A 23,901-nucleotide genomic window follows, 5' to 3' on the forward strand; every position below is an offset into this window, starting at 1 on the left:
CAAATGCGATTCTATTGAACAATTGATTGATTTCGGTAGTCGCAGGTGATTGGCGAATACTGAAACATATGTAGTCACAGACTTGAAGGCAGCATCAAGGACGTTGACAAGGTTTTGAGACAATGCTGGGTGCATTTGTGGAGAGCTGTAGCTCTCCCCGGCTTATTCACATCGCAATCGAACAGGGGGCCGCGTTGAGGAAGTTGCTGAGATGACGTCGCCGCTGTCTTCTCGTATGAGTCTGGACAGCTTCCGGTCGCCCGCAGACAAGAAGAGCTACCGTCTCATCACTCTGTCCAATGGACTGGAGGTTCTGCTCGTCCAGAGCGATGCTAGTCCAGTCAATCGATCAACATTCGACTGTAATGACGATGGCAATGATCTGGACAGTCTCAGCTCGACGGATGACACGGGCTTTGACGAAGAAGGAGACGAGATCAACGATCGAGCTCCAACATTGGCCGCAGCGTGTCTGACAGTAGATGTGGGCAGTCTGGCCGATCCGGAAGACTTGCCAGGTCTAGCACACTATTTTGAGCACATGATCTTCATGGGTAGTGAGAAGTATCCAGCTGAGGACGCATTTGAAAGCTTTTTAAGTGCACACGGAGGGTCCAGCAACGGAGCGACAGAGTGCGAGTCTACGAGGTTCGTGTTTGATGTGGATGCTGCTTACTTGGCACCAGCACTTGATATTTTCGCGAATCTTTTTGTGGCCCCGATATTACGACGTGAAGCGATGGAACGCGAGCTGAAAGCAGTTGAGTCCGAGTTTCAGCGGATGAGGAACAATAATTCTGTCCGTTTGCAGCAAGTTATGTGCGAGACAAGTGTTCCAGAGCACCCATACTCGCGCTGCTTTACGTGGGGCAATGTGGAAAGTTTGAAACACAATCCAGAACGCGATGGAATCAACGTTCGTGAACAAATGCTTCAGTTATTCAATAAGTTCTACGTGGCTCCAGCAATGAAGCTATGTGTGTATGGGTGTGAATCACTAGATGTATTGGAACAATACGTGACTCAGAGCTTCAGTGATATTCCAGCCTATCGGGGCAGCTACGATAAACCTAGGTCTGAGACCCTGACGGTGCCTTACGGTGGTGGAGCAGGTCAGAAGCCCACGGTCTTACACGTCATTCCAGTAGGAGAGAAGTGCTCGATTCGCTTGTATTGGATGCTTCCACCAATGATGAAGAACTACCGGCAGAAGCCTTGGTTATATGTGGGTCACTTGTTGGGCCACGAAAGCCCAGAGTCTATTGCTTCATTGCTTAAACAAAGACAGTGGGCTACCGACATCATTGCCGGCACCTCTGATCGAGATGGCTACGAGTTTGGGTCGTTTGGTACGGTTTTTGAGGTCCGGATATCTCTCACCGAACAAGGTCTGGCGTGCTGGGAACAGGTTGTTCAAGTCATTTTTGATGCTCTTCATATCTTTTCATCTCTAGCAGCAGCCGGCGATTTACCTGCTTGTGTGTTTGAAGAACTCCACTCGTCTAGCGAGATGGACTTTCGATTCCAAGAAGATGACATCGCACCCGTGACTTTATGCCGTGAGCTCAGTGAAAGGATGCTGCCTCGCCACAATATTCAACAGCATTGCGAGGGAGATTTATTGCGCTATGATCTCATACAGGGTGGATTCGACATTTCATCTGTATACTCGCTACTATCCGGGCTTTCGGCTAACAATGTCCGTGCCGTCTTAGTGGCGTCTTCATTTGCCGACACTCTCAACCCAAATGATCTCCAGACTGAGCGATGGTTTGGTACCAAGTACACTGTAAATTCAATTCCTGAATCAGTGATTGCAGCTTGGTCGCAGCTTTCGAATGAATCGATCGAACTGTCGGTCTTGCCAACACCGAATCCATTCATGCCTCGAAACTTCTCAGTATTGCCGTTGGAACCGGTTATTCAAGTTGATAATGACACTCCTCCGGACCTCATCCTCACAACGTCAACTACACAGCTCTGGTACAAACGCGATCGCAAATTTTTGGTGCCCAAAGCGAGTGTCAGCTTCCTCGTGACGCTACCAGAACCAACAGCAGCGATTCATATGCTCGCAGAGTTGCATGTCGAGTTGGTTAGACGCCGTTTGCAGCACACGTTAGAGCAAGCTGAGACTGCAAGTTTTACTACCGAGTTGGACGTAAGGGACGAAGCTATTGAGGTGGTGATCTCCGGATTCAGTGACATGTTGCCGTCGCTGGTTGTTGTCATTATGCGAGAGGTTTTGCGTCCGTCCACGACATTTGATATTGAATCGGAATTAACGTTAGCGCGAGGTGAACTCGAACGTGAGTACCGCAATGCTACATTATCTCCAAGAGCAAAAGCTTACGAGTTACGCTTGCAGATGCTAGAGAGCAGAGCTGTCACTACGGACGACAAGTTGGAAGCACTTCAAAGCAAATATGGACATGAGAGTGACCTTGCAGCTGATCTCGCACACTTAACGGTCTCCGTTCTCGGATGCAGTAAAGATACACCGGTGATACGCTGCATGGTGATCGGCAACATGAGTCGGGAAGCTGCTGTTTCACTCGTTCTGGACGTTGAAGCTGTCAAAACTGGAGATTCTTCCTTGCTACCCTGTGAACCAGAACCAGAGCTTGAACCAGAGCCCCCGATATTGGCTCCAAGATGCCACACGATAGCTCTACCACCGACAACCAATGGTCTACTAGTACGTCGTGATAGTGAACGCATTGGAGAGCGGAATTCCGTGGTCGAAGTGTATTTCCAGATCGGCAAAGTCGGACCGACAGATCGAGCGTACGCTATATTATTGCGCTCTCTACTGGCCCAGCCACTCTTCCACGAATTGCGAACCAAGCAGCAACTGGGGTATACTGTGACTTGCAGTATTCGAGACACACACGGTGTACTCGGACTGAATCTGAGCGTACAGTCAGCCTCGCATGCTGCCGGTGCCGTGGCCAAGAAGCTCGATGTCTTTTTACATGAAGAATTCCCACACGATTATCTGCTCTCCGATGAACGCCTTTCGCCCAAACGCTTTGCAGCCTACGTCCAAACTCTGCAGCGAGCTTATGCTCGACCTGACGCAACGTTGACTGAGCAAAGTGAACGATACTGGGAAGAGATCGTAAGTGGACGTCTGGAGTTTGACTTGGATGCGCGAGTAGCGACTGCTCTTGGTGACTGTACGCGTCAAGGTCTACTCGAAAGGTACCAATGCTGGATACAAGGAAGCACTAGCTGCTGCAACACGTGCACTCAATCTCGTGATGGGAACCGTCAAGCTCAGCACAGGAGCAGCAAAAGTCATGGGACACGGAAACTCCGAGTGCACGTTGTGGGCCAATGCAGTCCATTGAAGCCACTCGAGCAGCTCGTACCTCCTGGCAAAACTCCATTCATCATAACAGGAGACTTGCACGATTTTAAGCGCGAGCTGCGGTGCTACTGCCACTTGACGAGTGACTAAATTGAGAAATCTATTGACTAGAGAGAACGGATATCTACATTTCCACTGTATCCAACCTTGTCATCCTTTGCCTTGCCCATCGTTTGTTGTTTGGAACTCGAGCAACTCGGACGCTGTCACAAAGTTGTGTACGGATGGCCGATGTGAGGCGGTGGCGCTTACACGTCGTAAACGCGGTGAAGGGGGATTACTACCAGCAGTTGGTCCATCATCGCTCGTCTTTAATGCACGAAGAAGGAGGTTTCGTGTGGAACTCCGAGTCCTCGACATCTCCTTCAATGCATCGGACACTACTAGACGCTTCTCAAGGTTCATTATTCGACTTTCGAGGCTTTCAGAGTGTGCGTGCATACGAGCTTTCATGACTTCCACTTCTCCTGATACTCGAGATACTTGCTCCAGGAGACTTTGAAGTGTCAACTCCAGCATTACGGCCCAAGGCGGAACATTTTCGGACGATGAGGTAGCGGCTTGGGTAGAACTAGAGCCAACGTTAGGTGCCTCGTTGGCTGTAGAATTACTGGGTATTTCTTGTGAGGTTGGTGCCTCCTGTCGAGGCTGATATGATTGTTGTTGAGGCTGTCGAAGTGACCACTGCAGTTGGTTCGGTTGTTGCTGTAGCTGTTGTAAAAGTGTAATTGAACTGCTGGTGCTTGGTAATGATACTGAACCACCTCCCCCGCTTAATGGCGGTGATGACTCCGGGATGGTAGCGGCAGCTATTAAGTTACTAAGATTGCGTTTACTACGCGATCGATCTCCATTTTGGACCAAGAAAAGCTCGGACAATTCCTCAATCTTCGCGCGGATGTACTCAACGTTAACCTCCATCATTTCCAGCATGGTCATTTGTGAATCCATGGGATCACTGACATCATGAGAGTGCACTCGTCTCTTTACTTGCCGATACTTTGCCAGCACTGTGAACAATTTGAGCTCCGCTCGACGCAGGGCTCGTTTCGTACCGCTGGTTCCTGTCGCTTTGTCCTCATGAACCTCCGTTGTCGAAATGTTACCGTGACTACTTTCGCCTCCTTCTAGTGAGGCAGCTCGGTTATGTCGACGTTGTGCTGCTCGAAGCTGTGCAAACGCCTGCAGTGCTCGAGCCGCATGATCATTTATTAGCCGTCGATGTTCGTCTTTCTTGAGGAACGCATTGACTTTGTGCTCCGACCGTGTAAGTACTAAATAGTTACTCATGACTGCGATAGTCACTGCAGCGGAGAGAGTACCGAAGACTCCGGCACTTACTGCTATGCCACGACCAAGAGTTGTGCGCGGTACGACGTCACCGTATCCGATGGTGAGAATTGTGATGATAAGCATCCAAATCGCGTCGCCAAGTAACATGGGTTGACAGCAGGAATCCGCTTTAAAAGCACATAAGAAGCGCTCCGCCACGTACATTGAATACCCAGCAACGAACCCAAGAACAGTAAAGCTTGTTATCAGACATGTGGTAGGATGATTCTTTAGTGTCGATTTCATGAAGAAAGTTGCGGTAAAATCGACATTAGTGAGCGCTCCAATGAACCATCCGTTGCTCGAATTGAACGCGTTACGGAACTGCACCACTCGAATTATGAGAATCACCCGCGTGAACATTACGAGGCTGGTGGCCACCGTTAGTTGAGGCCATTTCGGATCCACGTCCTCAATTCCGGGGAATGGATGTACACCTAGTACGGCCATTTCAATGAGCAGCGAGTGTCGCAACGAAGAGCTCAGCAACGTCGCCTTTGGTGGCATAATATTCTTGAGTTTCATGACTTCGCATTCTGCTGCGTAGTAGAGATAGATATAGTACAGCATGAGTGCTGTGGAGAAGGAAATAAGCACTCGCAGTGACAGTAAAACCATCCGACCTTCGCTCACTGGTACATTTGTGTCTAAAGCCTCAAAGCAGAGCGGACACTGTGTTGTCGATTCCACCGGGCACAAGTCGGGTAAAGTCCGTGTATTGGCGAACCACATATACTCCATCTGCAACATCATAAGTGCCAGACCACAAAAGCCGTAGAAAACCTGGAAAGCTGTGTGTCGTCGCTGTGCTTGTACGAGTATCATCCGTCGTTCCTGTACTGACGCCATTTCTGCAGTAGTAGCTTTTGCCTTGCTGTCGAAATGTTTCATTTTGGATTTTGGTGACACTGGTACAGTCACTACTCCCGGACCTGGTCGTGTATCTGGTTCCGAACATTCGGTAGCGGACATTGCTGCTTCCAGCGGCACGATCTCATTCCTACTCGGCATGGTTGCTGGCTATGACACGTACGCTCCAGAAACCCACTAAGACACCGGAACTCGGCGAAGTAAAATTCGATGGCCAGACGCGCAGGGCATTCACTTGCGCTCCGCTGGAGGTAAGAAGAAGCCCCTTGAAGCAGCCAGCGGACAGATATAACTAGCACCTGGAAGTTGTTCCTTGCCCAGCGCCTCGCCACTTTCACGTAGTGAACTCTATTCGCTTATTTATAGGGAAGCGACTTCATGGGGTCAGTTTCAGCGACCAAACCTCCTCGCAAATATTAATAACCTCAGTCAACACAAGCAACCAGCAGATCGCGCGACCATATAAACTCACGGTGGAAGCCCTGAAAGCACGACGTAACGCAAAGAAGCTGCTTTATTAGCCGAGTCTCTACGTGGTTAGAATCCACTCAAATCCTCTCCTTCCTCCCGGCACGACTACGAGGTCGCACTAGTTGGCTAGAGTCATGGTCTGGTCTCGCTAAAGACTTAGTAGAAGAAGCCGATGATCTTGCCACCCGTGTGTTTGCGGCGGGCCTCGTGGTGGTCCATGATGCCGTACGTGGTGCTGACCACAATGTGGCCGAACTGACGCGAGGGCAGCAGGTTGTTGATCCACTTCTCGTAGTCAGCAAGCTTGACGTCGAAGCGGGGCGAGATGACACCGCACTTGTTGATGCGGCCCTTGAGCTCCACGACGATCTTGCCGGCACGGTGGTCGTCAACGATCTCGAACTCGCCGATGTAGCCGTTCTTCTGCATCACCTGCAGGAACTTGACGATGACCTTGGAGCTCGGGCGGATGAGAACCTGACGCTTGCCACGCTTCTCAGCGTTGTACATCGTCTTGAGGCAGTCGGCCAGCACGCTCATACGAACCATGGCTGTGGAGTGGGAACAAAAGAAAAACAGAGCATTAATGCCTACTGCTAAAAGCCAAGGTCAACCGCTGCCTGCGAGTCGCTTCTGCAAGTCTCCACACTTCAAACCCCTTAGAGGGTGAGCGACGGAGCTGCGCGATGCAGGCGAGCGGAGCCTCCAAAGTCGCGCGACAACTCGCCCTCGGGTGAGGAAGGAGAGCTGCCGCGCGGCTTCTCTGATGGTGGTGCTGGTAATGGAGCTGGGACGTACTTGCTAGTGGGGGTGGAGTTGGCTTCGAAAAGACTGGAGAGAGATTTGCGAATGACCGCCAAGCAGCTCAATTGCCTTGCTTCACTCCAAGCCAACCAACGCTTTGAGCCAACCAACTGAATAGGAAAAGGTCGCACGAAGGTGAGAATGTTGCGAGAAGGTAACGCTCTTGAATTGTGGTCTGGCCATTAACGCCACGTTCTCTTTAAATGTAAAGGAAACTTAGATCCGGTCTGATTCGAATAAGGTGCTCCTTACTTGTTCAGCACGTATAAGAGCACTTACATAATAGTAATAGTAATATCAAAGGAAATAGTATTAAGCGTTACTTTTCATTATACTACTAGTAGTAATACTGATCTCTCAAATGAGAGATCTGATTGTCGGGGATGGCATTCAGCCTGAAAAATCCCATTATCTTTTGATGGTTTTTTTCGGGCTGAATGCCATCCAACGGTGAGTATTGTGCGTTATGGAACATTATATAGCATAAAAAACCACGGCTACTACGCCATATTTTATTGCCGGAAGTTCTTTCGGAGATTCAAGAAAAAACGATGATATATAAATTTTATTCGTTTTAAAAAGAGAATAAAGTATTAAAACGAGTTTCGTCTTTTTTATTACTTCGAAGAATTATGATAGTGTGTTGTACCAGGATTTTTCAAATACACTTGCCAAATACTTAGTAGCCCGCTGCCGAATGATTATAGAATGTGTTTCGATCTTTATAATCAAAACTTTAAAAAAATAATAATTGCAATTTAACATAGATTTCTCACTCGATCATGCGAATAATCGACATATTTCGAAAATCAACCATAATTTGCAACTCTCCTTATGTTGAATGTGGTTGAGCAGCATTGTGTACATAAAGACGACAATGGCTTTGGAACACACGTAGTTACAATTCCGCCCTGTAAAGCAAACCTGCTTTTTTGTAAGCTAAGAGTAAATTTGTCCTGACATTTAAAATGTTTATATTGTTCAATGTAAAAACAACAATTTTTACAAAACTTTTATAAAGCTATAATAAAGATTTTAAAATGTTGCGTTTCAGCGACATTTAAAATGTTTTTTTAATGTCATTTATAAATTTCAAATGTAATATAAAATTGTATTTTATGTAATAAAAGCTAAATTAACCTCTACAAAATGTTATAAAAACCGAACAAAAGAAGGAGCGGATGCAAGAGATGAGACGTATTCTAACGTAGACTGTAGCGATTAGGGCGTGGTCGGATCAGCTCGGTTCAGATCGTCCTCGATAGCCTACCCTAAGCTGAGGTGGTCGGTTTGCCTCGGACTTCGACAAACGACTCAAAGTCATTCTACAAAAAAAAAGCATCGCTCAGAAACTAGCGTTTGATAGCTGAGTACCATGGTATTGGTGGAAGAAGCTGATGCTGGATTAAGCAGTGTCGAGGGACGAGGTCAGATGTGATAGACGCTGGAGTCTCCTTGGTTCGCGAAGCAGCAACAAGAACCACAGCTGCTCGCGGCCCAAACGCCACGTGGAGCGATGACGACGTCGAAGAGTTTTTCAGACTTCGTTACAAGAGATTAAGCTCGCACTTCAAAAACACGAAGGACACGAAGAGGATCAAGTACGCCTGGCCCGCAGTATTATCACACCAACATTATGTTGGTACTACTTGCTCGTGTCCTAATTCCTGAAGTAGTCATCGAAGCCACATTGCTTCTTTTACACCTTCACTTGCTGCTACCAGCTCTGCCTCTGCTGTATTTAGACTGATGCAGTCTTGCTTAACACTCTTTCACGTAATGCATGCACCAGCGAGTATTGATACATATCCTGTAATCGACTTTCTCTTTTCATGTGCATTCGCGAAGCTCGCGTCTGTGTATAGCTCAAACTTAGTAGTATTACTATTTCCATTGTATAGTAAGCCATACTGCGACGGTCCTTGCAAGTACTTTAATACCCGCCGAGCTGCCCTCCAGTGGCTCTTATTATAGCAAGATAGGTATTTACCCAGGTCCCTTACAGCGTTTGCTATATCAGGCCTCGTCCCTCTAACAAGGTACATAAGGGAGCCCACTAATCCTCTGTAGTCGAACGGCTGAGCCGCGATTTGTTCTGATGTGGGAGACTCTTCCTTCTGTAGTATAACACTTTTTGCTTGAGGTGTGAGCTCAGAAGTACAATCCTTCATGTTATACTTCTCGAGCAAGTCATGAATATATTTATGCTGCGAGACACATAGTACTTTTGTACCCAAATCTCGTGATATCTCCACTTAGAAGATAGTGCAGCTCTCCTAAATCCTTCATTGTGAACTTTTGTGCTAGTTGATCCTTAAGCTTTTGAATTGCGCTGAGGTGTGAACCAGCAATGGTCAGATCATCAACATACACACATACTAGTAGTGAATGCACAACTCCTTCAACCTCCCACTTTTTGTGGTACAATCAATACTCTTTTCTTGCACCTCAAAAGCCCAAGTGATTCTAGAAATACATTTAGAGCACCATACCAGATTCTAGATGCCTGTTTTAGTTCATATAGGCTCTTCCTTAATATGCGCACGAGGGAAGACGAACCATGTCGGAACTCAAGTGGATTCCTCGTATACATGGACTCAGGTAGTAAACCGTTTAAGAACGCGGTAGACACGTCCATCTGATGTAGGTGCAGGTCAAGGATTGTAGCAAGAGCGAGTAATAACCTTAGCGACTCATATCGAGCTACAGGAGAAAAGACCTCTTTATAGCCTATTCGATACATTTGCATGTTTTCCCTGCACTACTAATCGGGCCTTAAAGCGCTCGACACTTATATTCGACATCAAATAGCCAATGGCATCTCAGTGCCTTGCGACCTGGTGGAAGTGGAACTAGTGTCCACGTTTGGTTCTGTAGCAGCGCTTAAAATTCTGTCTTAATCGCTGTCTCCCACTGTTTTGAATGTGGTCCAGCCCTAGCCTCCTTTATAGCTTTAGGAATAGGTATATGAGGCCGAGTTACGGAAACCAGATCTAACTCTGTCATAAATCCTTTTAGTCGCGAATTCGGTATTCGAATCATTTGGAGCGACGCACTGTCTCAGAAGTAGGGGCTATCTCATCTCCAACTATTGGCAATGTCGGTTCTGGAAGTGATCCCGATATACCTTCTACGACTGCCACTCTGTTCCGATCTGATTCTCTAGATCACTTTCCTAAACTAGAAATATTTAGCCCTTTTTCTTGAGTAATTGAGCACTCCTCAGCTGGGAACGACTCTGCAATCATGGCTGTTGTTGCCACGAAGCTAAACTTCACGTCCCTTGCTACGAGGTACTTATCATTTATGACCTCTAACAGCCGATAACCATTATGATTGTGAGATAGACATAGAAGTTTGCACTCCACCAACCTGCTGCTCAATTGTTGGTCCTTTCTTTTTGATTTAGGAATATGGACATAACATGTAGTACCCCAAATCTGTAATTCTAAACCTTTTCTTTATGGAGCATTTCATTAGGGCTTTTCATTCCTAATCTCTTCATGGGAAGACGCTTTTGATACATCCACCATGTAGAGCAACGCCTCTGACCACCACTTAGATGATATTTTGGCGCCTCTTTGTACACAGCGAACACCGGCCATCACTGCCTGGTGTGCTCATTCTGCACTACCATTTTCTTCTTGTGATTCTACATTAGATCTCTGAAAAACAATGACATTTTTAGCACACAAATTTGAAATATGTTCATTTACAATTCTGTTCCGCCATCGGTTCTTATTCTTTTTACGGTGTAAGGGAATTGTACTGACAACTGCTTTAACAATTCCTTAATGTTGCCCGGTACTTCCTTTAGACGTGTTAGCACGAAATACCATTTGTATGCAGTAGCACTACCGCATGAGCGTATCTAAAACCAAAGGTACCGAATAGACCATTTACTTTTAGCTTTCCTATAGTGTCCATATACAATGTATGCAATGGATCTGTAGACTTTTCTCCTACCATATTCCGATAGGACATTCGGCGGTCCTTCATTTCTGTGCACGTTTTACAGAAAATGGTGGGCTTTTAAGCTGTGCGAAGGTTGCACTATCGGCTTGGTTTGTTTTATGACTGCACATTATCCTCAATAACCTGTCATAGCCGATATGAACCAGTCTTAAATGCCTTCCTTAATTAGTTGTTCATAATTTTTGGTCTTTACCGTGAGGACCCTTTTCTTTGTTACTTTCGTACTTGGCAAACAGTAAACTTTGTCTATTGCTACAGCGGCAAATTTTAATCTCATACTTTTGTCTAAGAAGAATAGTAAATCCCCGTTTTAAATTGTAGGTGCCTGTAGCCCTGCTTTGCCAAGTAATACGCGCTAAGCAAATTACTATCAGATTGGTTGTCATGTGCTACTTCATTCAGTGTTAGAATCGCTCTTTCTCCAGTAGAGATAAGAATACTAAGCTGGACCGAACCAATTAGAGTACTCTGAGAAGTAGTACCAGTGCTGTGCGTAAACCGATGACCCTGTCTTTGCCGCAGCCTCGTGAACAATCCTTTACTAGAGGCCACAGCATGGCCAGCCCTGTATCCACGACCCATACGTCATCAGTTAGCCTGAGTCGTCTTAACTTCCTTAGATTTACGACATTCTTTTGCCTTACCTCTCTCTCAATCATGTCCAGATCCGTTCGCGATTTGCTTCCTTGCTCACTCGTGGGGACGTCACCGTCATCGTGGCACGCAAGATCTTCACTTTTAACATCATTCTCTTTGTCCATGCTCTCCTCAAGCTGCGTCTGTCCGTCATCATTTAGTCGCTCGCCGTCAGATACCACATATTAATTGCTGCACTTTTTCCCTTCCGAGCCCTTTTAGCACCCGGAGCAGTCATAATGTCAGTCCTATATAATGGACCGTCTTCTATTTGTTTGTCCTGGTCTATGGCTCTCGGACAGTCAGCCTTAAAGTGCCCTTTTTCGAAACAGTAACGGCACTCGTCCTCCAGGTTTGCGCTACGCTTCCTCTTTTTGTCCTTGTTGAGGGGGAACGTTGTTGATTGGGATGGTCGGGCTTTTGTCCATGTGTATGGTGATTTCGTTTTCAACTTTTCCCCCAAAAAGCGACGGAGCGCACTCTCTACCTTTTCCACAGTAAAATCGCCTTGCTTAATAAAGATTGACGAGGCCCAAAATTTACTGGGCAGTTGGGAGAGGACTTCAACGCAAAGCCATGGCTCGGTTACCATGTGCTTTTGAGATCTCGTTTCTAGCCTTTTTCAACTGACTAAATAGCGTCCTAAAATCATGTCACTGGCTTCGACCAAGCTCGAGTCGGTTCAATCAGTCCAGTCGCATCCCCTTGAAGGTTCTGTAGGTCGCCTCTACCCCTTTCCCAAACCATCACCTTCCATCGCATTCAAATTGTTCTGCTCTGTGACAGGCGGGGGCTTCTCTGGCGTTCCATGTAGGAAATTCGCCATCAGGACATGCACTTCTGGCAGACCTTTCTCAAGTTGCTTCCTTTTGTACAACTTGTCAATATGATTGACGTGAGTCAAAAGCTTATCCTTCCACATGGTGAACCCTTTGCCATTAAAGCGCTCGAGGCCGCTCGTGTTTTCTTCTTTCAGCGGCCATAGGCTTCGTTGTTGTACTTGAAAATATTAGACTGTGTAGTTGCCGTCAGTTCGCAAAGTGAGATGGTCTCAAACCATCTCTTCCATCACATACTTCGGCTTTTCATTTGGTTGGGCACACTGGCCTCTGTTTCCTTTGGTTGGCAGAGGTGACTACAATAAATAGCCAATTCTATCAACTAAGCAACTTAATAGCCTATCACAGTCCTTTATCAGCCACAGCATACAAACTTATACTAGTAGACATTAATCGATATGGAACAGTACTTCAACAATATCTGTATATACAGGTTCCGCTCCCGTCTACTGAAGCAAGGTATAACCTCGATTGTAAAAAAGGACTATTATTCTCTAGCATATACATATCAACAAGCATGTACACTGTTGGACAAACTCACTACTCGCCGCTGCTTGCATCCGTTGCCTCTTGCATCTCTGGAAAAACGGCAGTGCCCTCCGTCGACCCCGAGTCGATGATACGCAGACTGCGCAGAAACTCTGGATAGGAGACGTACGTACGGGTCTCCTCTGTTTCTTCCCCTGCATTTGACATGCGTCGCACAGTCTTACGATGTGCAAAAGCGTCTGCCAGCTGCTCGAGCTGGGAAAGCTTCAGCGGCGCGCCGTGCTCCTCGTTGATGGCCTGCATGGTGGCGACAAACTGCTGCTTGGTGACGTATCCGTGTCGCTTGCGGTCCAGTATCCGGAACAGGAACTTGATGTACAAACGCTGCTCGTGGAGTGACTGCTTAACGCTGTCAACAAATGTGTCCGTCCACGCCTGGTTCTTTGAAGCCTGTCCGTCCTGAACATCGTCGTCCCCGATGTCTAGCGCTGCCAAATTGGTGTTTGAAGCTCCGAGACTTGCCAACCACAGACGTCGCTGGAAGGTGCTATCAGGTGAGAATGTGTCCTCGAACACGACCCAGTCCAAGCCCCGCTTATCCCACTGATGCCTCTGATTAATTCCATAGTAGCTGAGCAGGATCGAGTTGAACAGCAGCTGCGCTTCCTCATTGTCCAGCTCAGGTACCATGTTCAGCTCCTGCGTCCCCTTCAAAATATCGTCCACTGTTAGTTTTCCTGTCTTGCTATGATCAAATGCATCGAACGCTTCTCGCAGCGACTTGAATTTATTGGGATTCTGCAGCAGAGCAGCGCAACGATTCAGAAGAGAAATGGCCTTCGTGTCGTCCACCTCGAAGATTTCTTGCAGATAATCCGTGCGACTGAACTCGGCGAAGAAGGAGCAAAACTCCTGGTAGTCGACCACACCGTCATGGTTCTGATCGAGATGCTGCATGAGCTCAAAGATCTGCTGCTCTGACAGAGTGTCACCAAGCTGCAGTTTGCCTTGGATGGTGTTTCGAAACACCTCGTACGTGACCAGACTATTACGCATGTAGCTTTCCTTGGGCTTATCACCATAACCACAAGTGCTAAGTGGTCCGCTTTCTTCGATCTTCGAAAGAGGTGTCGCTGCTTTGGCAGCTCCAGCCGGGGAAGACTGGAAGAGATTGAACGCGAAATGAAGTTTGTCCTGGAGCGTCATCTTCTCTGCATCCGATTCCGAGGGATGCGGGAGCGCTTGACAGAATCCCTTCCAAACCTTACGGATCAGATTGCGCCTCCATTCCACGTTGCCACCATCCAGTTCAACAGTGTACCGATTGAGGAATTTCTGGTAGTCGACTCCACCATCCTGCTCCTCCTCAGCGAGTTGATGGAAATACGAGAGAAAGCTTGCCTCAATACCCAACACCTTCTGTAAAGTTGCCTTCCATTCAAGCTTCGTAACTCGTCCGGAACCAGTAGAATCGAGCTCATTAAAAGCAGCGAGCAGGGCATGCTTCTTTTCGCAAATAATCTCCACAAGAGACATCAGCGTTCTGCGCTCTAATCGCTGAGCTTTCTTTCGCCACTCATTGCGTCCAGCATCCTTCAGTTTTTGAAGCGGTTGTGAAGAGAATTGCACCACATGAGGCTTCACTTCGTTGTCTTCTCCCAACTCCAGCTGAACATAGGCGCCTTTGTTCGTCTGGGAACCGCAGTAACTCGACGCTGAAAAGACTGTGAGAAGTAAACCGTCGTGGACGATGTCGAAACCTTCTTCTCGGCACTCGTGCGATCGAATAATGAGACTTATTCCATTCTGCGCGCAAAAGGCTTTGGTGATATCAGGACCGAACTCCACGCCAGCGCCTCGACTAGACGGTTTCCACCCATTCTCGTCACGCGGATCACTCCATAAGAGATGTGTAAACACCTCGTCAGCTCGACTTGTCCCTTGCGTCGGAATTTCACGTCTGTGGTCAAGCTGTAGCAGCTCCTCAATCGTGACATTCTCGTGGTTACTCAAACCTCCGTGCACAATGAAGACGCGTTTATTGAGTAACGCGAAGATCGGGAACAGCCCGAAAACTGTCTCAAAGATCTGGAACAGCTTCATCGGCGAGTAATTCATCGACGTACCCAAGCCACTCCATCCAGCCACCTCGTCATTGTCCGTGCCGTACTTGGTATACACTTCATCTTCAAACCCAAATACCTCATTGATCATACGTTCTTCGTGATTCCCACGGTTCAAGAAGACATATTCGGGATACAGCAGCTTGAATATTAGCAGTAACAGGATCACTTCGATTCCATGCGATCCGCGATCCACGAAGTCTCCGTTGAAGAGGTACCACGTCTTGCTATTGGGCACACCGTTCTTGTCCATAATCGTAAGCAGATCTTCCAATTGCCCATGCAGATCGCCAACTACAACCAACTGCACACCCATAGGGATCTCGATTTCGTTCATTGGCGAGTCGTGCATCTTTCGAAACAGCTTCTCCGATTCGTCCAAAATCTGCCGCACGAAAACACGGTGGAGCAGAATTCCATTGCGAAACTGATTGATCAGCTTCTTCACCGTGTCCAACCGCAACGGGAACGACACATGAACACCACGATAATGCGACAGAGACTCCTTCACACGGTCTTTTTCAGAGACGTCGTCGTCGGGGAACTGCATTGTGTCCAAAGAGCCCAGCATCGGCACCATCGATTGCAGCTCGTTGATACTCGTCGATTTGTTGAGTATTCGCACCATCTGCACTGTGCGTTGCTCTTGAACGGTCTCCAGCAAGTTCCACGTGTTAAAGTTGAGTTGTGTTCGAAATACAGCGTACGACAAGTGTTGACGGATGGCGTTCTTGATGCGGTTGGCCGACAGAACAGCGTCGGAGTAGAGTTCCACGTGCTCCAGTGCAAACCGACGTAACTGGTTGTTTTTCTTCACTAATTCCACGTTCACGAAGGCACTTCCGTCCACTGAGTCATCCGCAGCGTCAACCTGCACCACTCTGCCCACTAAAATCCCGTACACCAACACACGAGTGCCCATTTTCAGTGAAGATCGCTGGATCTTAATTGGCGAGCAGTCCCGACAGATCCGCACTTCATCGTAGTATCCCTGCATTGGCAGTCGCGGGACGAACACGGAGCATTCGTCACACATGCACGTTCCGCACTTGCTGTAACAGATATCAACACGTTAAGATCCCCTCTTTTTAACAACTTGCCAGTGGTGACGTACCGGCAGTGGTGTGGGCGGATGAAGAAGCTGAACTCCTTCTTGCAGACCATGCAGCACTTGGAGTTTTGCACCCAAATGGGACGCAAGGCCAGTCGAAAAGCACGTTCCCATTTGAGGTAGACAGCATCCTTGCCAGCTCGCAGTTTCCAGCACATGAGCTGGCCCGTGGGCGAGTAGCCCGTGAGCTGCATCTCCAGCTTCTTGCGGTTGAACACGAGCCCGCGTTTGATGAGGTCGGCATCGTACTCGTCCTCGCTCTTGGCCAAATCCTTGGCGTTCACTGACGCGTTGAGCATCATAACGCCGCGCAGGTGCTTGGACGTGAGCGTCAGATGCACGCGTCTAGGCCCCTCGGACCCGCCTCCGGGGGCTGCTGCTGGCATTGGCAGCTCGTAGTAGCAGAAGCGGCCGTTGCGGAACAGCAAAAAGTAGCGGAAGTGCGCATAGTCGCCCAGCTTAATGAGTGCGCCCTCCATGAGTTTGTGGTCCTCGTAGTAGTTGTTCACCGGCTCCTCCTCGCCTGAGACCCAGTGGCCCAGCCAAGCACGCGACGTGAAGCCCTCTGTGTCCATTGTTCAGTGCTGCACACGTCTGGCAGCTCCGGTAACCGCACTCTCAAATGACTTTATGAACGCGAAATTCCGCCTCTCGAGTTTAGACGAAGAATTGTTTTTGCTTAGCATTTATCACAGGTGAATGTGATATCGCGATCTATCGAGCTTTAATTTTGTAACAACTGCAATTCTTGAACATACGATTTCGAAGGTAAGGCGCGTGCCTGAGATTCGTTGTGCGACAATCACTCTGGCCAGTTGAAGCGGCTGAGTTCACAACAACTACAGAAACGACTGAGCTGGAGCTGCTGAACCTGAGTAGCTTCAGCCTGAAGCTGCTCGCTGTTCATCTGCGTACAAAGAAACCCTGAGCGAGATTGCCAATGTCATTGCAAGGGGTTTTTGAGGGATTCGTGGCGCTCCAGTATTCTATTGCTATAACTTATGCTTCCCCTTGAGCTCGCAATTGGCATAATCAGCAGCAAGGAGGTGGGTGGTGGAGAACTTGCCAACTCCAGTTATTAAGGCAAAACTCTATCCAATGAAGCTGCTTTCGTCATGTTATATCGTGCTGAGATTAAAGTCTCAAGGAAAATGAATAAACTGTGAGCTTTGTTCCATCATCAAACGGCACTGGCCCCCTTTGCCCCATAGCTAAACCGCAGCACTGCGTTGTTGATCTTAGTCATGTCTTCATGAGAAGGTTCATTCTTGTCGTGAAAGTCGAACGTGGGCTGCAGCGCATGGTGAGCAGCCCATTCCTGCAATTTTGTCACGTAAAGAGCTCTTTGCTCCTCTGTAAGAGGTAGCATGAATCTGTGCTCCCAATACGGTCAGTGTACAGCAAAAAAAGAAATCGATATAACGTGTACTCACACAGAAGACTCGACGTCTACGGCCGCGCCGTCCTTCAAAATGTTTGTAATAGTTGCTGTTGTCTGCTGCTTCACATCTTCGGAGGGTTGAAGTGTGTGGCACTGCTGTGATGAGATGAACGCGTAGTCAAAGAGACCGGTGTAGCGCTTTTTGGAGAATAAGTCCTCTACATTCCCTGTCAGTGGAATGATCTGCAGTCGGAGAAGGATAACAATTTCAGTGAGTAGAGTCTGAACAGCACTACGCAAACTCGGCAGTAGAAGCACCTTCACGCCCTGCAATGTTTCCTTGATTGTTTCTGCGCATCCTTGAGCAGCCACGTGTTGCTTACGAAGTTCCCTGGCGGTGACAAAGCGCAACGGTTAGTATAAATTAATGCACAAGACAAAGCGAACTCTGCGTGCTTTTCAGTTATTTTTGACTGATCCGTGTCCTCGTTGAGCTCTTCAAACCGCGGGACTAGCTTGTCGTCTGAAGGTGTTCCTTCTGCGTCGCCAATTCCGCTGAAGATGTCGTGTTCCTAGCGTGAAAGATATATAACCATAGTCCAGTGCAAGTGAATAGGGAAGGACTTTACAAAGTCTTTGGCGTACCTTTCCCATCTGATATCTTTTTCCTGTCTCGATCTCGTACAAATATGACAACACATTGTACACTGCAACTTCGACAGTATTCTGTTGCAAACATTGACAACAGTGAGCACCACGACAAGATCGACTTCAAATCAACACGTACGTGGCGATTCTGCTCGACCCCCGTGCCTTTGTTGTGAATTTCGAAGAGTTGCTCCACGAATCTGTTGGGCTTTTCGCAATGGACTCCGAATGAAATGTATGGGCTCACAATGATATCCGTCCACAAGCCTCTGCACAGGACAGATCCATGGTGCTTTTTCTTTGCCTGTCATTTTAAACGATGATCACAGACGTCAGACCGTTAATTATGCGCTGACTGGTTTGAACGGCCAATACCTCTGTGTACGCTGCCATTGTGCGATTTGGCACCGTATAGGTTTGGTCGCCAAATTCGAACGCCACACCAGTGTTTCTCCAATCACGGTACTGGCGAATGTGAATGACACTGGCGTTCTCGATTTTCTTGAGCTTCATCTATCGAGAAGAACGGCAAACAAAGTCATAAATCATGGTACAGCAAAGAAGCAGCTTGCCCTAGCATACAGTGTAATCCCAGTCAATGAGGTTATCGCGATAGTCGTAGCGAACTTCGTAATAGTGACGAAGACGATGATCCAGAAGCGTGTCCACTACGAAAAGGATGTTGTGAGTTAGAAATACCATCCAGTTATCAAGTCGATCCCTCCCGTACCGTTAAACTTGACACTCTGAAACCAGCTTCGGAACGAGTCGATGAGATCATCATGAGTGCGCATCTTCAAGTGGGAGAGATCAACCAGGCCTGCCAATGAACCGCGGTCATTGTAGACGAAGTCTATGAGTAGCTTCGCCTGTTCTTCAATATATACACTCGTCCTCTCCTTCACATACCAATATTTAAAGAAACAGGTCGTGAATCTATCTATCGTTAAAGGCGTTTGTCCTTGATAGCCGTAAGTACGTACTTGCACTCGAGAATTACCAAAAATTTCAAGAAACAAGTTGCAGCGCTGACGCAGCGGCAGGTTTGTATCAAACGCAACTTGGACCAACAGCAAATCTCGCGACAGCGTCTCGATAGCCTTCTCGAAAATGTAGATATGCACCGGTCGATGCTTCATGGCTGGCTCCCATCGCCGCCTACATGAGATCGTCGCTAGCACATGGCGAACATCTCCAGGTCCCGCCAGCAACACGTTGATCGGCTGATTAGATACTTTCTGCTCGTCGTCATCGGAATTGACCCAAGAGCTCTTGCCCTTATTCCACTCCGACAGGCCGCTGCACACGTCGTAAGCGGGCGAGAAGCCCCACATATTGACGGTGCCCATACTCATCATTAGCGCGCTGTTAGTGCGAGCCATCCTTGCTCTCGTTGCACGTACTCACGAGTTGTGCTCATGGAGGGACGCAAAAGTCGACCACCGAAAGATACTTTTCGATCTTTCTCCTGCGTAATCAGATCAAGCGGTACATTGTACCAGATCCAGATTGGAGGAATTCGCTACGAGCAAGCCATGCAGTGCCTTCTTGTTGGCCTGGTGCTGCTGGCAGCGACAACGCAATGTGTCTCTCGCTCCGTCTCGGTGTATGATGCGAAGGGACTCTTCGCCGACCGCCTGACTCAAGAGGACCGCGCTCGTCTACTGAAGTGTCCGTGCAGCTCTGCGTCTCTGTGTCTACCTGTCGATTTCGCTGGCAAAAAGACACGGAAGGAGATATTCGCTTTTTCAGTAGCGACTGATGACCGCTGGAAACAGTACGACTGGGAGCAGGTGCGCATTATGCTGATGCTGTTGTGTGGCGCCATATTACTGACAATGGTTGCGTCACCAGCTCACGACGGTGGCCTGGAACGAAGACAAGGAGTTGCTGTGTCACGCGCACAGCAAAGGCGTGAAGATCGTGGTGAAGCACAACTTTGACGATGTAAACCAACTCTGCAACGTCAGCGCGCGACAGGAATGGATCAAGGTTCAGTGTCAATGTACTTCATTGAGAGCAACTGCTTGTAGTGCGCCTATTGAATGCTGTGATTGTGTTTTACAGACAACGTACAATATGATTGTTGAGAACTACGCGGACGGTGTTAACATCGATACGGAGAAGCCTATGCATGGAGAAACTTCGAAGTGCCTCGCCTCGCTCGTGCACGAGCTGCGTCATGAGCTAGAACAGCATGCCTTAACGCAGAACGCGCAGGTTTGTCATTGTCAGCATAATTCTCTCAGCTTGATCAATCGCGTCAGTGCTAACACCTTGCGCTCGACCTGCACAGATCACGTTTGACGTACCCTGGGCTCCTCGAGGCGTGGATGGCCGCTACTATCCATGGAGTGAACTTGCCGCCGCCTCGGACTTTCTGTTCGTTATGTCATATGACATGCGCAGTCAAATATATGACGCCTGCGTTGCAGGTGCCAATTCTCCCTTGGCGCTGGTGAAGCAAGGGCTACAAGAGTTCCTATTCGCGAACGACATTGCACCGAGCAAGTTGGTGCTCGGTGTCCCATGGTATGGGTACCGCTACCCATGCTTACAGGAGCAACAGGGCGCCGCAGCAATTGACGACGCGTCGTGGTGCCAGATCCGACCGGTACCCTTCTTCGGTGCCCCCTGCAGTGACGCGGCTGGTGGACAAATTGACTATGGTGACATCCGACGACTGGTGAAGAGCCACGGGCTCCTGGAGCAATGGGATCCGACAACACTGACCCCGTTCGTGTGGTATTCGCCACCGGAGGGCGGACGGTACCAGATTTGGTTTGACAACCCGCGCAGTCTCAAAGCCAAGTACGCACTTGTGTGCGAACTTGGACTACGCGGTGTGGGCATGTGGAATGCAGACACTTTAGACTACACTGCGGTTAACGACTCTCAGACCATGTGGAGCTCGCTGGCTGAGGCGCTGCAACCGTGAATGGCTCCAGCAGCCAAAAGGCATGGAGCTGGTAAATATCCTGATTTCGTTGCAGTTGTGTGAAAACATGTCCCGCATGATTTCTCGATAGTTTCCACGTTTCTATCGGCGTATGCCACACGATAGCGCGCATCTTGCAAAAGCGAAACGGCCGTTTTCGACCGAATCCTGCACGAAAGCGACAAGAAAGAAGCCTGCATGACATTTGTATATATTCAGCAATATATTCCTCGCTTATAGTACCAGTAACGGCAAGAAGCCACTGTGTTTGATTGGCATCGCTGCTCTCACGCTTAATGCTGTGGCCGTTATTTTGACGGCAAAGGCCGTTTCGCAAAAGATTCGTTGGATATCGGTTTCACTCGCTGATCGATTAGATCTTCTGTCTATAATATCTCAAGCAAAAAAAAGAAATAGCAGTTCTTTATGCGCGGATCCACTTCATCGGGTAGCATTGGAGGAAGCACACCATAATTATTTCTACAGCTTTCGTTCTAACTACTATAGTAGTAGAAGACTCAAGAATTAAGTAACGACCTCTCGTCCCGAAGTGACTTTGCCTCAGATCGGGAAGATTTTGAAATGTATGGGATATTGGTACTACCAAGTTGGTACAGCCAACAGCTCTGATACTGCCGCGTAGAAGGAAAGTTCTCAAGACAAATAAACTGATTTCATGGTGGAGACGAGAGAAGATGAGAAAGTTAGCTAAACTATCAAATCAGCATGAATTCGATCGATTTATTATGCCGCACGAGTGCTCCTGAGCAGCTTTGTCTTTGATCGCCAGTCTTCCAAAGCGCGAACTAGCGGCTTTGTCTCGTTGTCCGGCTCAATGTCTTAACCCAACTGTAAATATATCGCCAAACTCATACACACCGTTCACTTAGACTTCGTTGAAGCAGATGGAGATCATACCAGGCTTTCGGCTTTGGGACAATGAGGCGCTCCACCCGGCTCCACGGGGTCCCAGTTCGGCGTGCTCTGGAGCACGGTGGCCATCAACGAGAGGAGATTGGTCAAGAGAGGTGCACATTGAACGCCCCAAGTTGAATAAGGTGCTACGATGGCTACCCTCTCTCCATCGGCCATTAAAACAATGTTTTGTTCATTTCACAAGCATTGAAAACATGAATTCATACTTAAAGGGTCATTTTTATGCTTAAAAATGGTAAAGTTGATCAGAACTGTGCTGTGGATACAAGGTACAAGTTCGTAGGAAGGACAGTTTTAAGGGGTGCGATAGTTTTGAGTACAGTCTGCTTCTACTTCTGTACTATCGGGCGCGAAAAATGAGTCCGGTACGGCGATATAGGAGCGATACATTGCCAGCACTGTCGCTAAAATCAGACTATGCATAGTAACTTTCGTAGGGAGTGAGCCCTTCTTTTTTACTTTTTTGCCAAAAATTGTAGAATACTGTAGAATATGCCAAAAAAAAATCTTCATGCTCTAATTCGGGAGCATCGGGAAATTCCCTAAATAAAATACGAAAGATCCTGAAAGGGCGTAGGATGATGGGCAGCTGACGTGGAAGATCCTCATTTTAGAAATAGAAACCACGCGCCGTTTCCGTCGCGAAAAGCTCCGTTTCTAACTAGGTGCAAGGTGCGTTGCTGGACTTCCATTTCCAGATTTACCAGCAGTCGCCAGTTCCTACCGCTACGTCACCCACGCTAGTTAAGATGGAGATGGAGCTGCCAGCCACGCCCACGCCCACCGATTCGAGGATGCACCTCACTTTCCAGTCACCCACGGCCGATAAGGCACAGCAGTCGCTGCGGATGCAGATGGCTGCCCACAACTTCAAGAAACGCGCGGCATGCGACTCGCCCGTAGCTTCGGACGACTCGGCGTCGCCACTTCCTGTGGCCACGTGCAACTTCGCGGCTTTGAGTCGCCACTTCCACCTCCCACTCAAGGTAGCGGCCGAGAAGTTCGGCGTGCGCGCCACAGCCTTCAAGAAGCGCTGCCGAGCTATCGGCATCCGCCACTGGCCTTACCGCAAAGTGCGCAGCCTCAAGCGCTCGCTACAGGAGCTGGAGCAGTGCCAGCAACAAGCCCAGGATGGTTCTGGCCCGCCGCTCTCAGACAAGCAGCTGCGCCAGTTCGCAGGCTACCAGAGCCAACTCAAGCGCCTCCTGTCACCCGAGACGTACGGCATCGACCCTTTCGGTCAGATTCTGCCCGCTCATTTCTTCCAAGGCGACGCCGACACCCCAGACGACCACGACTCGGACGAGGACTCGTGCGGATCGCAGAGTCCGCGGCCGAGCGTCGAGCGCTTCGTACACAGGAACAAAGCTCGCAAGCATCTCTTCACAGACTCACCGTCCTCAGCCTCCTCGCCGCACCGCGACAACATGTTCTTCGGCAATCCCATGGCCATGAACGCAGCCGCCGAATACAGCCGAGCGCAGTTCAACCAATACAGCCAAGCGGGCATGATCCCCGCTCAAGTGGGCTTCGTCTTCGACACTATGTACGACCCCTTCGGAGAGCTCAGCACCTCCACCATGGACCCATACGGCGAGAATGACCACCCGTCCTGCGGCTACTCCCTTGACGCCGTCTCATACGACCTCTTCCCATTGCAACCGTCGCCAACTATGGCTATGCGGAAAGCCACTGCAACGACTCAACAGACAGCTAGCACCTCCAACCGGGAGGAACCGTCATCTATCGCGCCAAGTGGAGTTGAGGGACTGGAGGATGATATCTTCCGCCACATCTCCCCCGAGTATGGCTGCCTTGTGTAAACAGCGGCGATAGATGTATCGGCAGTCAGCTTAGTTTACTCCGCGGTCTTCATTCTTTTTGCACGCATCTTCCTTTTTTTGCATGGAGCATTAAATTATTCCAAACGATATTAATAAAAAAAACGACTTCGCATCCGCCAGCCTACTCTCTT

The 23,901-nt window shown here is 48.5% G+C and overlaps 9 protein-coding genes across 10 annotated transcripts; 3 read left to right on the forward strand and 6 right to left on the reverse strand.

Annotated features, from left to right (window-relative positions):
- The first annotated feature begins 95 nt into the window (after positions 1-95).
- Positions 96-4,169, forward strand: PPTG_18993 (hypothetical protein). The gene has a single exon (XM_008917303.1). It carries the CDS (start codon positions 212-214, stop codon positions 3,461-3,463), a length of 3,252 nt encoding a protein of 1,083 aa, XP_008915551.1. The 5' UTR covers positions 96-211; the 3' UTR covers positions 3,464-4,169.
- PPTG_18994 (hypothetical protein) lies at positions 3,520-5,716 on the reverse strand (the record flags this gene model as incomplete). The annotated part of the gene is made up of 1 exon (XM_008917304.1): positions 3,520-5,716. The coding sequence occupies one exon, from the start codon at positions 5,714-5,716 to the stop codon at positions 3,524-3,526; it is 2,193 nt and encodes a 730-aa protein (XP_008915552.1). The 3' UTR covers positions 3,520-3,523.
- A 340-nt stretch (positions 5,717-6,056) lies between these two features.
- Positions 6,057-6,971, reverse strand: PPTG_18995 (40S ribosomal protein S15a). Its single transcript, XM_008917305.1, has 2 exons — positions 6,845-6,971; positions 6,057-6,597 (listed from the first exon to the last, which is right to left on the reverse strand). Exon 2 carries the CDS (start codon positions 6,593-6,595, stop codon positions 6,203-6,205), a length of 393 nt encoding a protein of 130 aa, XP_008915553.1. The 5' UTR covers positions 6,596-6,597; positions 6,845-6,971; the 3' UTR covers positions 6,057-6,202.
- Positions 6,972-11,200: 4,229 nt separating this feature from the next.
- Positions 11,201-11,632, reverse strand: PPTG_24473 (hypothetical protein). The gene is made up of 2 exons (XM_008917328.1): positions 11,470-11,632; positions 11,201-11,390 (listed from the first exon to the last, which is right to left on the reverse strand). The coding sequence occupies exons 1-2, from the start codon at positions 11,584-11,586 to the stop codon at positions 11,367-11,369; spliced, it is 141 nt and encodes a 46-aa protein (XP_008915576.1). The 5' UTR covers positions 11,587-11,632; the 3' UTR covers positions 11,201-11,366.
- Positions 11,633-12,188: 556 nt separating this feature from the next.
- Positions 12,189-12,383, reverse strand: PPTG_18996 (hypothetical protein; the record flags this gene model as incomplete). The annotated part of the gene is made up of 1 exon (XM_008917306.1): positions 12,189-12,383. One exon carries the CDS (start codon positions 12,381-12,383, stop codon positions 12,189-12,191), a length of 195 nt encoding a protein of 64 aa, XP_008915554.1.
- A 328-nt stretch (positions 12,384-12,711) lies between these two features.
- On the reverse strand, positions 12,712-16,682 carry PPTG_18997 (hypothetical protein). Its single transcript, XM_008917307.1, has 2 exons — positions 16,027-16,682; positions 12,712-15,964 (listed from the first exon to the last, which is right to left on the reverse strand). Exons 1-2 carry the CDS (start codon positions 16,596-16,598, stop codon positions 12,841-12,843), a joined length of 3,696 nt encoding a protein of 1,231 aa, XP_008915555.1. The 5' UTR covers positions 16,599-16,682; the 3' UTR covers positions 12,712-12,840.
- A 423-nt stretch (positions 16,683-17,105) lies between these two features.
- PPTG_18998 (hypothetical protein) lies at positions 17,106-19,452 on the reverse strand. Its single transcript, XM_008917308.1, has 10 exons — positions 19,036-19,452; positions 18,783-18,951; positions 18,635-18,720; positions 18,428-18,565; positions 18,192-18,356; positions 18,050-18,130; positions 17,861-17,976; positions 17,723-17,795; positions 17,457-17,647; positions 17,106-17,396 (listed from the first exon to the last, which is right to left on the reverse strand). The coding sequence occupies exons 1-10, from the start codon at positions 19,432-19,434 to the stop codon at positions 17,204-17,206; spliced, it is 1,611 nt and encodes a 536-aa protein (XP_008915556.1). The 5' UTR covers positions 19,435-19,452; the 3' UTR covers positions 17,106-17,203.
- A 101-nt stretch (positions 19,453-19,553) lies between these two features.
- On the forward strand, positions 19,554-21,239 carry PPTG_18999. Of its 2 annotated transcripts, XM_008917309.1 has the most exons (4): positions 19,554-19,845; positions 19,907-20,044; positions 20,120-20,272; positions 20,349-21,239. In XM_008917309.1, exons 1-4 carry the CDS (start codon positions 19,588-19,590, stop codon positions 20,988-20,990), a joined length of 1,191 nt encoding a protein of 396 aa, XP_008915557.1. In that variant the 5' UTR covers positions 19,554-19,587; the 3' UTR covers positions 20,991-21,239. The 2 variants fall into 2 exon arrangements, with proteins under 2 accessions (XP_008915557.1, XP_008915558.1); XM_008917310.1 differs by having other exon boundaries at positions 19,907-20,272.
- Positions 21,240-22,551: 1,312 nt separating this feature from the next.
- On the forward strand, positions 22,552-23,893 carry PPTG_19000 (hypothetical protein). Its single transcript, XM_008917311.1, has one exon. It carries the CDS (start codon positions 22,676-22,678, stop codon positions 23,747-23,749), a length of 1,074 nt encoding a protein of 357 aa, XP_008915559.1. The 5' UTR covers positions 22,552-22,675; the 3' UTR covers positions 23,750-23,893.
- Positions 23,894-23,901: the final 8 nt, after the last annotated feature.

The sequence above is a fragment of the Phytophthora parasitica genome (assembly GCF_000247585.1).
Source record: "Phytophthora parasitica INRA-310 unplaced genomic scaffold supercont2.98, whole genome shotgun sequence".
Classification (NCBI taxonomy): domain Eukaryota; phylum Oomycota; class Peronosporomycetes; order Peronosporales; family Peronosporaceae; genus Phytophthora; species Phytophthora nicotianae.

Coding starts and splice junctions, on each gene's coding strand:
- PPTG_18993 (XM_008917303.1), top strand. CDS start 212: ATGACGTCGCCGCTGTCTTCTCGTATGAGTCTGGACAGCTTCCGGTCG.
- PPTG_19000 (XM_008917311.1), top strand. CDS start 22,676: ATGGAGATGGAGCTGCCAGCCACGCCCACGCCCACCGATTCGAGGATG.
- PPTG_18998 (XM_008917308.1), bottom strand. CDS start 19,434: ATGGCTCGCACTAACAGCGCGCTAATGATGAGTATGGGCACCGTCAAT. Junction 18,566..18,634: donor TCATTGACTGGGATTACACT/GTATGCTAGGGC, acceptor TCTTCTCGATAG/ATGAAGCTCAAGAAAATCGA. Junction 17,977..18,049: donor AAAGATATCAGATGGGAAAG/GTACGCCAAAGA, acceptor CTTTCACGCTAG/GAACACGACATCTTCAGCGG.
- PPTG_18995 (XM_008917305.1), bottom strand. CDS start 6,595: ATGGTTCGTATGAGCGTGCTGGCCGACTGCCTCAAGACGATGTACAAC.
- PPTG_24473 (XM_008917328.1), bottom strand. CDS start 11,586: ATGGACAAAGAGAATGATGTTAAAAGTGAAGATCTTGCGTGCCACGAT. Junction 11,391..11,469: donor TGGACATGATTGAGAGAGAG/GTAAGGCAAAAG, acceptor TCGTGGATACAG/GGCTGGCCATGCTGTGGCCT.
- PPTG_18999 (XM_008917310.1), top strand. CDS start 19,588: ATGCAGTGCCTTCTTGTTGGCCTGGTGCTGCTGGCAGCGACAACGCAA. Junction 19,846..19,906: donor AACAGTACGACTGGGAGCAG/GTGCGCATTATG, acceptor TTGCGTCACCAG/CTCACGACGGTGGCCTGGAA. Junction 20,273..20,348: donor CCTTAACGCAGAACGCGCAG/GTTTGTCATTGT, acceptor CGACCTGCACAG/ATCACGTTTGACGTACCCTG.
- PPTG_18997 (XM_008917307.1), bottom strand. CDS start 16,598: ATGGACACAGAGGGCTTCACGTCGCGTGCTTGGCTGGGCCACTGGGTC. Junction 15,965..16,026: donor ATCCGCCCACACCACTGCCG/GTACGTCACCAC, acceptor TATCTGTTACAG/CAAGTGCGGAACGTGCATGT.